The sequence below is a fragment of the Salarias fasciatus genome, chromosome 20, assembly GCF_902148845.1.
Source record: "Salarias fasciatus chromosome 20, fSalaFa1.1, whole genome shotgun sequence".
NCBI lineage: Eukaryota > Metazoa > Chordata > Actinopteri > Blenniiformes > Blenniidae > Salarias > Salarias fasciatus.
In genome coordinates, this window is record NC_043764.1 from 20,802,933 (window position 1) to 20,818,966 (window position 16,034).

General features: G+C 41.7%; 2 protein-coding genes across 2 annotated transcripts; both read left to right on the forward strand.

Moving 5' to 3' along the window:
• The first annotated feature begins 250 nt into the window (after window positions 1-250).
• LOC115407571 (protein ILRUN) lies at window positions 251-8,446 on the forward strand. The gene is made up of 5 exons (XM_030117965.1): window positions 251-520; window positions 2,566-2,720; window positions 3,230-3,427; window positions 5,144-5,469; window positions 6,585-8,446. The coding sequence occupies exons 1-5, from the start codon at window positions 363-365 to the stop codon at window positions 6,618-6,620; spliced, it is 873 nt and encodes a 290-aa protein (XP_029973825.1). The 5' UTR covers window positions 251-362; the 3' UTR covers window positions 6,621-8,446.
• A 4,346-nt stretch (window positions 8,447-12,792) lies between these two features.
• LOC115408796 (SAM pointed domain-containing Ets transcription factor) lies at window positions 12,793-15,236 on the forward strand. Its single transcript, XM_030119722.1, has 4 exons — window positions 12,793-13,186; window positions 14,115-14,312; window positions 14,546-14,683; window positions 14,951-15,236. The coding sequence occupies exons 1-4, from the start codon at window positions 12,793-12,795 to the stop codon at window positions 15,127-15,129; spliced, it is 909 nt and encodes a 302-aa protein (XP_029975582.1). The 3' UTR covers window positions 15,130-15,236.
• Window positions 15,237-16,034: the final 798 nt, after the last annotated feature.

Below are 16,034 nucleotides of genomic sequence, written 5' to 3' on the forward strand. Positions count from 1 at the left end.
ATTGTCGAGCGTGTAAACCAAGGCCAACATGGCATTTTATTTATGACAAACAGCACACTTTTTTTTTATTCTATTATTATTTTTTACTTCCTTTTCAACTGTAAATAAACAATGCCATTATATCTTAATTATAGTTTTAAAATACATATGGTAGTTGAGGGAGTACTAGCTGTGAATTGCCTGTAATTACCCCCTCCGTGGGGCTGTGTGCGGGGGGGCAGAGCTCCCTCCTGGTGTCGTGGCTCGGGATGCAGTCAGGTGACATGCGCAGTCGGCCCTGTTGTTGAGTTTTGTTATGACAAGTCGAGGCCTCGGACTAAATTAGGAGCGAAGCCCCCCGTGTCTGCCCGGGCAAGTCCGCAATGGAGGGCATGGACCTGGACCTGGACCAGGAGCTCATGCAGAAATTCAGCTGCATGGGCACCACGGACAAAGACATTCTGATATCGGAATTCCAGAGGCTGCTCGGGTTCCAGCTCAACCCGGCCGGATGCGCCTTCTTCCTGGACATGACCAACTGGTGAGCCCGGGGACTCGTGCGGCCTGCTGCGCCGCGGTTAGATAATAGACACTGTAGAGAGGCTGCAGTTCATAATGTACCAAGGTATTTTCCTGCGCAAAAAAAAATTGAAAGAAATCGTAAACTTTTACCCTCTCGTGTGGCACGGAGGACGGCGCGGATATCGTGTGCTTTGAAGTGTGTATAACACGAGCGAGCGACGGTGTAGTAACGCAAGTAGCTGAGTCAGTGTGACTCTGAGTTTTGATTGCCTGTCATGGACACCGCGCCGGGGGAAGCTAAAATCTAAATACTTACTAAAAACAAACAAAAAACCAAAACAACGGAACATTCTATGAATATTAACATATTACTCCGACACAGGTCGGACGTGTGTCGTAATTTGTCGCAGATAAAAATAATTTAGATTGCAGTTTGTCATCGTGGTTATTGTGAAAAACTTGTAGCGGCCAGGTGGTTTGCTAAAAGGTTCAACATGAATAAGCGACTGCCTTTGTATTTCATGGATAAAATGTTAGTACGTCGTTGTGGGAGCTTTATTACGTAACCTTTCACAACATATTGCAGCTCAAAGCTCACTCGGTGGTTGTGCAACCGGGATCAATCTGTATCCCACAGAGCCCGGTTCAGTTTGTTTTTATGAAAACGCGACAGCTTCATGATGTGAAAACGAAAATAAGTGCGGGGAGAGAAAGGAAACGTTGTCCTGAAGTCATCCCTGAAATAAGCGTCTCTGCGCATATGCAGCATAAAGTCAGCTATCATGCAGATCTGAGGAAGATCAGAGAGTCCGGAGGGAGCCAGTAGTAGCACCACGTGACTCCTCTGCAACGGGAGTTCTAAAAATAAAACCTGCTGGTTTATGGATGATGAGCTGCACATCGAGGGGGAGCACCCAGTCTGAGCTCATCTGAGCTCTGAATTCCAACACATTCACTGCCAAAGATGTGCTAATTTCCCCAAAGACCAAAGGAGAAATTATGCATGGGGGAATAAAGAAGTACAGCTTCCATGAAGCCTTGGCTGCATGAAAACAATGGCTGTCAGGATTGCTTTAATTTGTCCTCTGTAATGTTAAATAGCATGGAAAACATTTTTTTTATATCATCTACATATTCATCTAAGGTTGTGATTGTTGGGGGGGAAAACAATCATTTTTAGTATAGCCTGTTGAGGTTAAAAGTGCGTTTATTATGTGTATCTTATTCCTTTAGTCCCAAAAGGTTTCACACTTTTTCATTATGTACAATCTCATTAGTTTGCAGTTGCATTTGAGTTATTGATGCTTTCTCCATTAGAAAATAAAATAAAATCTTCATTATTGCCAGGGAGAAATTTATTTGACCTATTATATTACTTGGAGTGGTGGACTGCCATTACAGTATAACAGTGAGCAGGTGAGACAAGGACCAGATCTCAGATACTCACAGAGAGGACCTGTTCATTAATAAGGTTTCAGTCTGAACAGCTGTGCATCAACATGAGAAAATACTTTTTTTTTGTGTCCACAAATATAAAATGATAAAAATGACCAAACTGTGTATTAAAATCTTTTGTACTTATTCAAATCATTTGTAAATACTCAATATTTTATTTTAAAGGATTTCTGTTTTCAGTAAATCCATGTCAAAGCTCGTGTCTCTTTACTGCGCACATAAAATCTGCCGCAGGTATTTTGTTACCATTGTGGTTATTTTTTAACCAGCCAGTGTCTGTTGGTTAAACCAGTATTTTCCAACTCTGGTTACTCAGTGATTTAGTAACAAACTGAAATTGGCTTGGTTTAAAAATTAAACAAAATCGTTTTCATGAAACTGGGTAAAGAAAAGCGGCTCTCTCTTTTGGAGAATACAATCAACCAAGTCATCCTGAGAGCAGCTTCTTGGATGGCCCATGGCTTTTATTATTTCTATTCATATGTATTTGATATTCTACCTTGAATTTCTGTTATCATTGGAGGATTCAATATTCAGTTATTTCTGTAAGCTTTTATTCCACGTGACATCTGTACTGACCTTCTGGCGTTGTACATCTTTTGTCCATAGGAATTTACAGGCAGCAATCGGAGCCTACTACGACTTTGAGAGTCCTAACATCAGCGCACCGTGCATGTCCTTTGTGAAGGACGTGACGATTGGCGAGGGAGAATCAGTTCCTCCTGACACACCTTTCACAAAGACCTGGAGGATACAGAACACAGGTGAGTCATATGGATGAACGGTACAAGTAACTTTAAAGCCTCCAGAACTGACATTACATCAATTTAATTCAGTTCAGCTTTATTTATATAGCGCCATGTACAATACAGTCATTTCTAGGCATTTTTACAGAAGAAGATCCAGCAATTCCACATGAGCAAGCAAAAGTAACTGTGGAACAAAAAAAATCCTTTTGAAAAGAAGAAACCTTTGCAGAAGCAGGGTCAGAGGTGGCGGCTTTCTAGAGTGAAAGGGCACAGAAACATGGCGCGTTAGAAAGGAAGGAAGCTCAGTGGTTTTAACCTAGAGCAGCTTCACTAAGAAAATGGTTCAAACTGTAAGCCTTATTCAATAGAGAGATCTTAAGCCTGGCCTTGAAAGTACAGACTGTGTCGGCCTCCCTCACTGAAACTGGGAGCTGGCTCCACAGGCCTGAAAGTGGAAAGCATCACATAAAAACTTAAAAGTATTGCATGATGAGAGGTTTTTTTTTTTTTTTTTTGTCCTCCAGGTGCCGAGTCGTGGCCTCCCGGGGTTTGTCTGAAGTACGTTGGCGGAGATCAGTTTGGCCATGTGAACATGGTGATGGTGCGATCTCTGGACCCCCAGGAGATGGCTGACGTGAGCGTGCAGATGCAGAGTCCCGTGTCTCCGGGCATGTACCAGGGCCAGTGGAGAATGTGCACCGCCACTGGACTTTTTTACGGAGGTAAGGACATCAAGGTTTCACCTAAACCAAATGGGTTCTGTCATGAGTAAATGAAATAGCAATTTATGCCATTGTAGATAATTTTAAGTCATTAACAGTAAAAGTGGCAATGTCTTGATGTACAAAGAAATTATGCAAATTCAAATCAGCATTTTGTATTGCTTGAATTAGAGTATCATAACATTAAAAACAAAACAAAAATTCTGCTATCAACTAGACGCATGTTATCGACAATAATTTAGAATAAAATACAATCCGTGTATTATCAAAATCGAGAAAGCCAGTCGTCATGTGGACTGTGTTTCGGTCCATCATGTTTGGTCATTTGGGCAAATTATGAGTCTCAGAACACAAATATTAACTTGAAAAAAATGCTGTAAAGACTGGACTGATTCCCTCGGTTTATGATTAATCTCTTAAATAAGTTCAGCCCAACTTAAAACTACTTCAACATCTGATTATTTTTAGGATTTTATCTATTTAAAAGCCAGCGTAATTACTTCATCTCACAGTTGTTATTGATGACAAAACTCTATGAAATCTGCAAAAACTTTTTAGGACTCTTATGTCTTATGAGTCATTAGAAGACAAAAATGTCACATTAAGTCCCATTCAAACCACATTTTTAATCTCACAGCCATTTCTAAACATAATTGTGCACCCTGTGGTAATATGGTTTTATTTTGGGATATTAATAAGGCAGTATTGACGATTCCAGTGCATAAATTGGATGTTTGCAACAGCGTTGTAGCATTGGTCAGTTTTTAAAATGCAAACACTGTGCCGTGTTTTTCTTCTGTTTAGATCGTGAAACCACACATTGGGCATACTGCACTATTTTTTTCATACTTCCAACTTTTATCTCCGTCTTCCTTCACATTTCAGCTGAAACCGTTTATAATTAAATTAAACGAAGCATCGAGGCACAGAATTCGAGGAGTTTTGGTAATTAAATCATGCAAATTCTTCGACAAATTGCTTCAACCCTGTTTTGAATTTAATCATGCATCGATTAAATCAGCCAGTTTATCCAGTGAAAAGGTCACAATGTCTGGGACCAATCTCATCTGGAAATGGGCGCAGGCCGGGTCCACAGTGGATAGGTCACCTGTCCCTAACAGCAGAAAGCATAGAGAAACACATACACACACACACACATCTATGGCTTATTCTAATCACCATTTAACCCTAACCCACCATTTAATTCCATAGCTAACCCATTTAGCTATGGAATTAAACCTGCAAACGGTTCAAATGCTCATAGTTTGTACTCTAATAAATAACTGCTTATCTGGATATGAGCTGCTGAGACACAAGTTTACATGGAGGAACAGTAGCAGAGATCAGTCACTAATAAAGATAAAGTATTGGATTTCTTTAGTGCAGTGAAACTCTTGAAACAGTTGAGGGGTTTCCGTTAGCGTATGAAAATTTAATTAAGAGTCATTCATTTGGCTGATTTATGTCCCAACAGAAGCCCCCCTCAGACTTCCCAGTTGCAAATTAAGCAGCTGAAGGATAACTCAATTAAAATCCCACTCGGCTTTAATATTTAATTCCCAGCAACAATTTTTCATGTAACGCCTTCAGCTGAAAGCGGGAGAGCCATAGATACCCTGAATGTGGGGTTCAACGTGGCTTATGCAGAGTTTTCTTGTTGAATTTTGGGGTTTTATTTATCTGTATAAAGCATCGTGCTGTTTGCTGTTGTGACAGACGTCATTTGGGTGATCCTGAGCGTGGAGGTCGGCGGTCTGCTGGGCGTCACGCAGCAGCTCTCAAGCTTTCAAGCCGAGTTCAACACGCAGCCTCACCGCAGCCTGGAGGGAGACTACAACCCGTTCGCCTCGCCAGAGAAGAACAAGTGCCCCAACAGCAACAACAACAGCGTCTGTGAGGACAGCGGACATAAAATCGCGGGGGAACATTGGCAGGGGGGCCCGAACCAAATGCAGCAAGAGCAGAATGGACTCTCACACAACTCTGTGGATATAGTAGCAAATCGTCTACAAAGCAATCTATCGGTAGTCTCTTATAACCAGGTGAGGTTCATTCTTCTAAGATATTCTCCATCCCATCAAGTAGAATACACAAACACAACTCAATCAAAGCATTACTGGACTGCAGCCAAGTCGTTTTTTACAGCTGTAAATGTATAAAAACAGAAGTTGATGATGGTTTCTGTTTCTATGGTTCAGATCACCTCCAAACTTCTCTTTATCTAACGGGAATCTCACACCCTCGTTTGGAAACCACTGTTGTAGATAATGAGACTCCGTAAAGCCCATCTGACCTCAGCTGAAACAAAAACTGCTGCATTCGTCAACACATTTCTGTTCATCACTGCTTTTATTTTCACTATTTCAGCTTTCAAAGACGCTCTGCCACTTTGAAGTCAGGGTGAAGTGTTATTATATCTGGATTGACCTGGTCATATCTATGGAGCAATACATTATTCAGGATTTACAAAAAATAGTGATCATAATTTTTTACAAGTCTGTAGCCTAAAAAAAAAAAAATCCTCTGGTAGTTTATTGTGTTGGAACGAAGGTGTAAAGCATGTGGCCCCAAATGGATTTAATCTGGCATTAACACCAATCAAAATGAAGCTGTCATGAATTTGTGGCATGGTGTCAGGAAGAGCAGCAGATATCAGACAACATTAACTGAACAGCAGATGGCACCACTGCTCATAACCACATGACAGCAGGCTGGAAGATGTGCTTTCAACAATTATGAATATTTTTAGGATAGACCTGTTTATTTGCACTAAAACTATGACAGCATTTACAAATAGACAATATTTCTTAGTTTTTATTGCTTTAATTTTTCTAGTATGGCCCAATTGAGACCAAACTCTGCAAAGTTATTTGTCATAACACATATTATATACGAGAGTCCCTGAAAGCTGCAATCAAAAATGCCACCAATCAGCTTTCAACCAGTGGATTTCAGCTGAAAACATTGTGTGAAAACGCGGCGCGGACTTCCCCCTCTTTGGAAAAACGGATGAATGTGTTCATTGTCTATTGTCCCATCCAACATTAGGAGGGGATTTCTGCTGTAGGCTGCAGGTGTAGTGAAGGTTTCTACACAGGTTTCTTGGTTTCGCTTGTGACTGTCTGCCTGACGTAACTGTCCCTTGTGTTTCTTTCAGGGTATACAGGAGCCCTATCCCTTCGGGCACTCTTAAATCATGGGACTTATCACAGTGAAGGGGCACTAAGACCGTACCTCTGGAATCGGTCACCACCAATAACAGAAAAGAAGAGGCTTTATCTGTAGCCGGTGGCCGTTCAAAAACACTTTATGCAAAGTCCAGTTACCCTTTGGAAGCCAGAGGCCAGCGCTCCGTGACGTGCAGCTCAACCAACACCCCACACCCACTGTATGCACGTGTGAATGCTAAGTTAAAAAAAAAAAATGAGTGCTATGAGTCTTTTGAGTGATGACTTTTTTTTTTCTTTTTCTTTCATTTTTAAGATTTCTCTTTCTTCTTTTTCCTTTTTTGTTTTTTAGCTGTCAAAGAGTGCACATGAAACAGTGATGAGAAGAGCGTGTGTTTGTGAACTCTGTGTAGATGTGCGTGCATTGTGCAACAAGAAAAAGAGACTTTGGAGGAAAAGCCATTGATTTTTTGCCAACTGATTCTCCAGTTTCTGCTCCAACTCTTTATAACTCGAGGAATTGGTTTTTTCCGGCTCCTGTGGCTCTGACAGTTCCGTCATCTCAGAAAACATGTTTTTTTTTTTTTTTGCTTAATTTTCTTAAACATTTACTAAAGATGCAACATTTTAAAGAAGCTTATATAAAGGCTGATGAGCTCCGTGTGTGTGTTTTCACATGGCTCACACATAATGGGCAATAATCCATGTGATCATGATACCTGCAGTTTTAGAAGCAATGCCTCTTTCTTTTCCCCCCCACTAGAGGGAGTCAGTTAATTCTCACAAGAGTAGGTTTAGTTTGTTCCCATCACCCCGATACCTTCTGTAGTCAAACAGGATGACTTTTCGAGCTTCCCGCTGTAAATTCCAGAAAGACGGATGTTTTTAACATCAGATCTTCGACCTGGAAGCTCAGAGTCCTGGTGAGATTCTGAAAGTTACTGCTCATACCTTTCGAACAAATCATCGATCACACTTGACAAATGCAAATATATGAAACAAAAGATTCTTAGCTAGTGGCATCGTATCCCTAATCATGCAACGTTCGCCATAGATGTAAAGGTTTAGTGTAGTTTTCATTGCCAGCACAGGATAGATAACTCCAGATTATTACTATTACACCATAAGATACTGAACTGAAAACATTTAAAAACATTCAAATCATTAAAACATTTTTTTTCAAATCACTGCTCTACATTTGCAATTTTAAGCTTTTGAAAAGATATCAAGCTGAATGTATTTGATGAATGTAGAAGAGGTGAAAATAATGTGTTTCTAAATGTATTCATTTTCCCAAAGATTCTACGTGGTATATTTGCACTGAACTGGCAGTTTTCATTCGTGTAACATCCGTTCAACGTCTCGCTATCTCCCGTTTGAAACCGTGCTCGCAAAAAGCCCCACAGTCGAGTCTACAAATGTTGTCCCTGTCGTATGATCGTCATCAGCATTGGAAGCGTTTTATCCCCCGATGAAACGATCATATCCTTAAGAACTGCTGCTGCACACCTGCCTGCCGGCTGGCTCATCTATGCACTGAATTGTTGGAGGCCGGTGCATACTCTCTTCCCCCCCCCCCCCCCCCCCCCCCCCCCCCCGCAAGGCGCTATTAGCTCTGTGATTTTTATCTGTCCACAGCCATATATATTTCCTCGTCAGGGAAACAACCTGTTTTCTTTGAGGCACTAACTGTAAGCCCCCCGGGGTGTGAAATCCTCGACGAAGCAGCAGCAACACCAGCCGATACTACAGCCTGTGACGAGGACCCCCCACCCCCAAACCCCACCCCCACCCCACCCCACCCCACCCCCGGGGGGGGGGGGAAATGTGCAGCCTTGTCGGTAAACGTGAATGAGAAATGGTCAGCGGCCAGGCGGTCCGTGTCGCTGTCAGTTCATAAAGGTGTGTTTGATTTCTTTGGTGTGATATCTGTGAAGTTTCTACTGGCCAGATTGCAGAGTGAATCAGTTGGCATTCGACGCAAACAACAGCACATTTAAAGTGAGTGAGAACGTGCAAAAACAGATGAAAGCTTTTCTTTCCCTGTGCTGTGTGTCTGATGGATGTTTGTATGATTAAATTATCACAATTATCTAAAGTCTTTGGCTTTTTTTTATTATTTCTTTTGCTTTAACTTAGAAATTTAAACTGGGGTTCAAGTTCATATTTACTCTGAAACTGACATGATGATAGAAAATAAAGGACTGGAAATCAGGATTATGCTAATTAAGACTCAAACTAAAAGAAAAGCTGTAAAAAAAACAAGCAAGCCTTGAGGCGCTCTGCAACCTCAGCTCCTGATGTTTCTCCCTTTTTTCCACTTAAAAGAGTTGTTTTCCAGCGTGTTAGCCTGGAGGTTTACTGGTCACAACAGCCTCAGAGACAGGTCTGTGTGAGTCAACCACAACATGCCATTTACTGCTGCTGATCACTGCACTGAAGACATGAACGAGCAGGTTAAATGTGGCTGAAAATGTTTTTGAAAATGCTCCACCTTTAAAAACTACTTTTTTAAAACATCTTTGTTATGTAATGATGAAAAAAGCCCTAGACTGACATTCCCTGTCTGAAAATCGAAGTTGTGAGCATCTTCAGTTGTTTCTGTTTTTCTTTGGGACTTGACAGAGGAATCAGAGGGCAGATAATCAACATCTCCTCAACACGAGCGCACAATCATCGCTGTTTGGTTAAAGCAAACATTTGCACACTGTCACTCGGTCCTCTTTAAATGTCATACTCTGGAAATGTACCAGTAAGTCAGCTTCATTCTTCACAGATCCCTTTAAAACAACCCAGACTTACTGTACATGTGTTCAAAACAGTGTCCTCATGCTACAAAATACTGTTAAACAAATAAGACATTCTTCGCCTCAGTCTTTAGGTGACAGCAACAGGATATTATGAATTACATTTTCGGTGTTTACATGTTAACAGAATTTACTGCACTATCCTTAAAAACCATTATTACCTGAAATGAGTGCAGGTTCCCATCCTCACAGTGTTCAGACTCCACCTGTTTTATTTACTGGAGGAGCTCTCCATATGCAAACTGCCCCGAGTCACTTAGAGCTGCCTCTTTCACTGACACACACACACACACACACACACACACACACACACACACACACACACACACACACACACACACACACACACACACATTTTCTTTTAAACTCTCAGATCTGAGAGGTCACAAATGCAAAAAAAACTTACCAAGGCTGGGAATCGAACCAAGAGTGTCAGAGCGTCAGTGGAAAGGAACCGCAGTGTTGGGTAGAAGAAGACCAGAGGGTAAAGCCTCACCTGAGGGATTAAAGCCTCCAGAGCAGAGAGGAGGCATCCAGAGCTGAGGAGACAGCAGCTCCTTCAACTTCACAACACTGGAAGGTAGGACTGCACTGAGCTTTCATATGTAACTACACACACTATAGGTATGTTTGTTTCTTAGAATGAATAAATCAATATAATTGAAAGGGGATTAATTTCCATATGTGTGCAATCTGATGTCAGGCCAGGACAGACCATTTATTTTTGAACAAACATTTGATATTATGCATGAATTTTAAACAATTGATCTAGAATCACCAGAATGGAGAATTGCCTTTTTTACCGATTGTTCTCAACTTGCAGCTTTTGATTTCCTATTCCTAATAAACTAGTATATTATAGGTTTTTTGAATTGTTTGATTGAACAATGAATCAAGGATGGAAGGTTCACTGCACCAAGATGTGTTAATTCAGGAAAGACCAACCTTCAAGACACAAAATGTTTCCATGCTTGAATAATATTTGCATTTTATCCCATTTTGAAATGCTGGGTCTATTTGAAGCATTGAAATGAATAACTATGTGCTCTCAGCTCTGCTTCAGACTTATTTTGGCCACATTATTTGTCAACCTGCAGCACCTTCTGTATTCTTCAAAATAAAATGATATTATCTGTGCGGTGCTGTTAATGAAGAATTAAACTGTTGAATAGAACAGAAAAAAAAACTTATTGTACTTTGTTGCGATCCTTACGGTAAAATTTTCAGGTATCTGTACTTTACTTGAGTTCCTCCACTTTAAACTTGCTCCTTTCTTGTTTTGAGTTTTACGATTCAGAGTTGTGGTGAAAGGTTTAGAGCGGCTGATGGGAGCAGTGATCCAGGCTGAAGCTGCAGAGGGGAGGTTTAAGAGAGAGCAAGTTACATCAATCAAGGTTGAAAACTCAGACTTCTAAATTTTGCTCCTGGAATGAAAAACATACCCAGAATTATTTATTATCTGACTCAAAACTACAAAACAAACCATCTTTAGTCACAAAAGCCCTTTAAAAATGACTACAGTGAACCAAAGTGCCAAATAAACAACAAAATAAAATCCTTCTCCCATCAGGATCTTCTGCTGTCATTGGCTGCTGTTGTGTTTAGTAGGACTTATTTCAGAACCTGTACATTTTGGCGTTTACTTTAAGAAAGAAGCTGAATTTGTATATTTAAAGTTATCATGGAGGGAAACAATCAGATTCACTGTTCAATAGGATCAATAGAATCAATAATACCGACTGGTTTTCTGTTTCCAAAAAAAAATCACATAATTTAAACACGGACTTCAGACAAAGTCTTATTTTTGTGTTTTACTGCCTTCATCCGTCAAGCTGAAAACTAAAAACACATTCATGTACACACACACACACACACACACACACACACACACACACACACACACACACACACACGCATGAAGAGCTCATAACGGATCATGAAAACCAAAGAAGGCCCAAAAGACTTTTCTGTTAACCACTTACAAAGGTTTAGCTGAAAACTAAAGGGCTAATTGTCTAGAATTCAGACCCAGTAGAGACAACACATCAAAGGTACACACCTGCACACACACACACACACACACACACACACACACGCACAAGTAGACAAGTGTGGAGAGGTTATGGAAAATCTCGAAAAGCAAGTTTTTTGTCTCTGTTGTTTAATTTAACAGCTCCTGCCTGAAGGCGAGGGAAAAAGCAGCAGAGAAGTGGATGATTGTTCTGTTGTTTGGATTTTAGTTAGATAATGATGTGAAAGGTATGGAATTATACACATTTGGTCTCTTTTTGAAACGGTAAACGAATACAACGCACTAACCAAGCCCCCCGGGGCCACCGGTCTGCTGCTGAAGTGAGCGTTCAGGTTCAGGAAGTAGTAGCTGCGTTACTCCTCCTGACAAAACTCTCTGCTGACCCAAACTGAAATCACACACGTTAAATATGATAAAACTGATCTGCACTGCTGAAAGAACCTCCAGTCAGGGCAATCACAAGGATCAGATTTTGTTTATGAATCTGAACTCGATGAAGAGTGTGTGTGTGTGTGTGTGTGTGTGTGTGTGTGTGTGTGTGTGTGTGTGTGTGTGTGTGTGTGTGTGTGCGTGCGCGCGCAGTCAGTTAGAGCCCACCAACTGAAAATAACTGTCAGATGACCGACCCCCTCCTCTAAACCCAGACCAAACCAGTATTTCCAGGAGGGAAAAAAAAAAAAAAGATAATTTATGGAAAAAACTCTGTGTGCAACAAAGAATCTGTTAAGGATTTGTTATGAATGAGTTGATGTGTTGCAGCTCATGATTCCTGACAAGAGACTTTCTGCAGAGTAAGTCATAAATGTAATGCAGACAAATGAGAAACAACCAGTGGTAAAAATGAGGCTAAATAGGGTAATTCGGCTGAATATTCCCCAATGCTTCCCTGGCAATTTGCACCCTGAACAGCACCCAATAATTTATGTGAATGGAAAATATAATTTAATTAGTGCTGAATATTAAAACAAGACACTGGTTGAGATGTTTTTTTCCTGCATATAAATTTCAAAAGAATTATATCCAATTGCACTGATTTATCACAAAACATTACAAAATTCACTCTTAAATATTGTGGACTTGAAAAGCAGCTTTGAAGAGTTTAAAAACATTGACAAAAGAACAATGGGTGGATTCACCTGCTGGCTGAAGCTGCAATGACTGGCTCTTTATATGAAAGCCAACAGAGTCAATACACCCGGAGCAAATGTCAAGTTTACTTTAGGAATTGTGGGTATTGCGGGTGTGTTATCGCCACAGCAGCATCAACGCCGCTCTGTCTCAAAAGTCTTGAAAATGTCAGCCAGCGTAGATCTGTTTTGACACCGATGACAAACAGCTGAGCCGCCTTCTTCCAGATCCATGGGGAGTGCAGACGGCGAACGCGTTGGCAGGACGGCTCAAACTTCTCTCTACGTCAGTCACTTCCACAGCCGGAGCAGCATGGCCTGGCTGGAGGAGGCGGAGGACTGGAAAACCCCCGGCGCTGTGTTTTCTGACCTGAACTGGCCCGGTGCCTGCATCCCCTCCAGCGACAAGGAGAACCCCTGGGTGCTCAGGAAGACGGAGCAACCCGCCTCTCCTCCGTCCAGGACTCCGGAGCAGAGGCTGGCCGCTCCCTGGGCCGCCCAGCACCCCCTCCCCGAGGCGGAGGGCCCGGTGGAGGAGCACTGCCTGGAGCAGGTCCAGACCATGGTGGTGGAGGAGGTGCTGAGAGACGTCAACACCGCCTGCAAGCTGCTCAGCATCCCTCCAGGTAGGACCGGGAGGGAGAGGCTTTCTTTTTCCTGCTGATCATGGATCGTTTGGTTTTTAATGGGAATCTAGAATTATGAAGACAGAACTTCCAGAGGGCAAGGGTCACATGGGGTCACATAGGTCAATGATGCAGCACTGAAAACATCCTGACTGCTTTTGTAGTAGCATCAAAACCAACATCCAATGTCACAAGTTTCACGTAAATCAGAAGCCCGAAACAAACCTGCATGACAAATTAAATATGTAAACTTTAATCTGACCTTTGCAGGTGAAACAGATGCACTTTCCTCCTCTGAGCAGCTCCAGACCAGACGTGCTTCATCAGGCATTAAGTGATTGCAGGCAGCAGCTCAGACAGCCAGAGGGCCAGAGACAAGCAATCTACCAGCCAATCAAATTGTTCCTGTTATTTGGTTTCCACAAAACAACTGTCACAGATCAAGAACGAACATGAACTCTTCCATTATCCTCTTATTTGATCGTGATAACAGTTTATCATTTAAAGCAAAAAACACAAAAAACAAACGGTGCTTTGTGAACTGTGACGGTTGCCTTAAACAGAACAGAAGCCAGTGTGTGTTTGTTTGCCTTCACATCAACATCCAGCGGGACACCTTGAGATGCTCTGAATCCCGTCCTCCCTGAGCAAACTCCTCCATTGACACACGACCTTCTTCCCATTTTCTGAACATTATTTGTCTAAAGTTTTAAAATCCAACACTGTCAGAAAACTATTTGCATATATTAAATAACGCCAATCTCCCAGGTATAGCTACTGTTAATAGATACTAAGCCTCCTGCATTAAAACGGCATTTATATGCATCAACAGCAGGATTAATCTGTAGGCAATAAGAGAAAATGTGTGAATCTCCCTGTAACCCACATGACACACACATCCCTGGACACCGAGTGTTTTCCTCCTCAGACCCGTTGGACTGGAGCTGTGTGCAGGTTCAGAAGTGGCTGCTGTGGACCGAGCACCAGTACCGCCTGCCACAGACCAGCGCCTTGTTCCAGGAGATGTGTGGGAGAGACCTGTGCTTCCTGACCGAGGCGGACTTCAAGCAACGCTGCTCACAGTTCGGAGGCACCCTGTTCGCCCACCTGGACATCTGGAGATCAGGTGGAAGCAAGACGAAATCCTCAGAATGAAAAAAAAGGAAGGAAAAGACTCTGATGATACTGATTGAAATTTTTTCTTCCAGCCACAGTAATGAAGAGGCGGTTTGAGACCGAGGACAGCAGATCTGGTAAACACACAATGTTCATTCAAGATATTGATGCTGACCTTCTAGTAAAAAACACACGATGCAAAGTTAACTCTGCCATTCCTTTCTCGTCGTTGTTTCTCATCAGTGTTTGATGAGGCGCCCTGGCTGGACGTGAAGTCGAATTACCCCAACCAGCCCATCCAGCTGTGGCAGTTCCTCCGGGAGCTGCTCCTCAAGCCCCACAGCTACAGCCGCTGCATCCGCTGGCTCAACAAAGACAAAGGTGAGAGGTCACTGCAGGAGGAGCCCCGCACCTTCTGCATCACGCTTAGTGAAACTGTTTTGTTTTGTTTTTTTTTTTAAGAAAGAAAGGAATTTTGTAAATTGAAATACTTCAAATCCTCACAGAGGTGCAAACAATCAACAGTTTTGACTCAACTTCATCAAAGCTAATGACAACTTAATGTTTTCACAGCAGGACTTTACCCTGTCAGTCAGTCACGTCCAATTTCAGTCACAATAATCTACCTTTTCCTTCTTCTACCCGAAGGAATCTTCAAAATAGAAGACTCGGCTCACGTTGCCCGACTGTGGGGCATCAGGAAGAACCGCCCGGCCATGAACTATGACAAACTGAGCCGCTCCATACGCCAGTACTACAAGAAGGGCATCATCCGGAAGCCTGAAGTATCCGGCAGACTGATCTACCAGTTCGTCATCCCTGTATGATGAAGAGGACGATGGGAAGAGAGAGATTCTGGACATACAGTGAGAGAAGAGTTTGATGTAGAGACTGCCTACTGCAACATGCACTCCTGCCTATCCTTACTTTATTGTGCCTTATAAACAATTTAAATTTGCCTTTTTTTTTTCTTTTTTTTTAATCTTTCATCGCTTAAAGACGTTTTAAGGTTCTGTTGGTGTGACTGATGAAACTTTTTTTAAATGTTATAAAAGAAGATTTGTGTTACCCATTGTTCACAGAAGAGATGAATTCTCTGAATATTTCATGTTTTACTGCCATATCATTGCAGGCGGTGTTGTGAGGTCCTGTGCCTCTGGTCGGCGTCTGATCAGGTGTTTTTTTAAATTTCTGTCAAACTGGCTGCTGGTTACAGCTGTTCATCAGACACTTTCACTGATCACTGGGGGATAACAGTTTATTCCAATGTTTTTCAAGCAGGCGTCGCTCCTGACTCAAACAATTTACTTATTTCCTTTTTCCTTTCAAGTAAAGTCAGTGAATATTGTGCTAAAGTAAGTGCCTGTGCTGTTTTCGTTTTGATGATTTTATCAAGATCTGTGCCTTTTACAATCAGGGGGAAAAAAAGTGCAGTCCATACACAAAAAAACACACACGGACACTACACTTGATTGTTTTTTTTTTTTGTTTTTTTTTTTTCAACAAACTTGTTTCCCTTTCAAACCAATATCGCAATATTGACACCATCACAACAAATCTGATTTGGGTTTTTCATCACTATCGTCATTATTTATCTGTGATCATAATCATCTTTATGCATATTTAAATGAACTTCTTGTTACATCAAGATGAACAGGCACTACACCAGTTAGGAGATAAAAGTACATCACTAACTATGAACATACATCTTCTAGACCGCTAATATAGGGTT

What these genes read in the sequence shown, in the direction of transcription:
- LOC115407571 (XM_030117965.1), top strand. Translation starts at nt 363, where the DNA reads ATGGAGGGCATGGACCTGGACCTGGACCAGGAGCTCATGCAGAAATTC. An exon ending in CTGGAGGATACAGAACACAG is followed by an intron (nt 2,721 to 3,229) that starts GTGAGTCATATG and finishes TTTGTCCTCCAG; the next exon opens with GTGCCGAGTCGTGGCCTCCC. An exon ending in CACTGGACTTTTTTACGGAG is followed by an intron (nt 3,428 to 5,143) that starts GTAAGGACATCA and finishes CTGTTGTGACAG; the next exon opens with ACGTCATTTGGGTGATCCTG.
- LOC115408796 (XM_030119722.1), top strand. Translation starts at nt 12,793, where the DNA reads ATGGGGAGTGCAGACGGCGAACGCGTTGGCAGGACGGCTCAAACTTCT. An exon ending in GCTGCTCAGCATCCCTCCAG is followed by an intron (nt 13,187 to 14,114) that starts GTAGGACCGGGA and finishes TTTCCTCCTCAG; the next exon opens with ACCCGTTGGACTGGAGCTGT. An exon ending in CCTGGACATCTGGAGATCAG is followed by an intron (nt 14,313 to 14,545) that starts GTGGAAGCAAGA and finishes GTTTCTCATCAG; the next exon opens with TGTTTGATGAGGCGCCCTGG.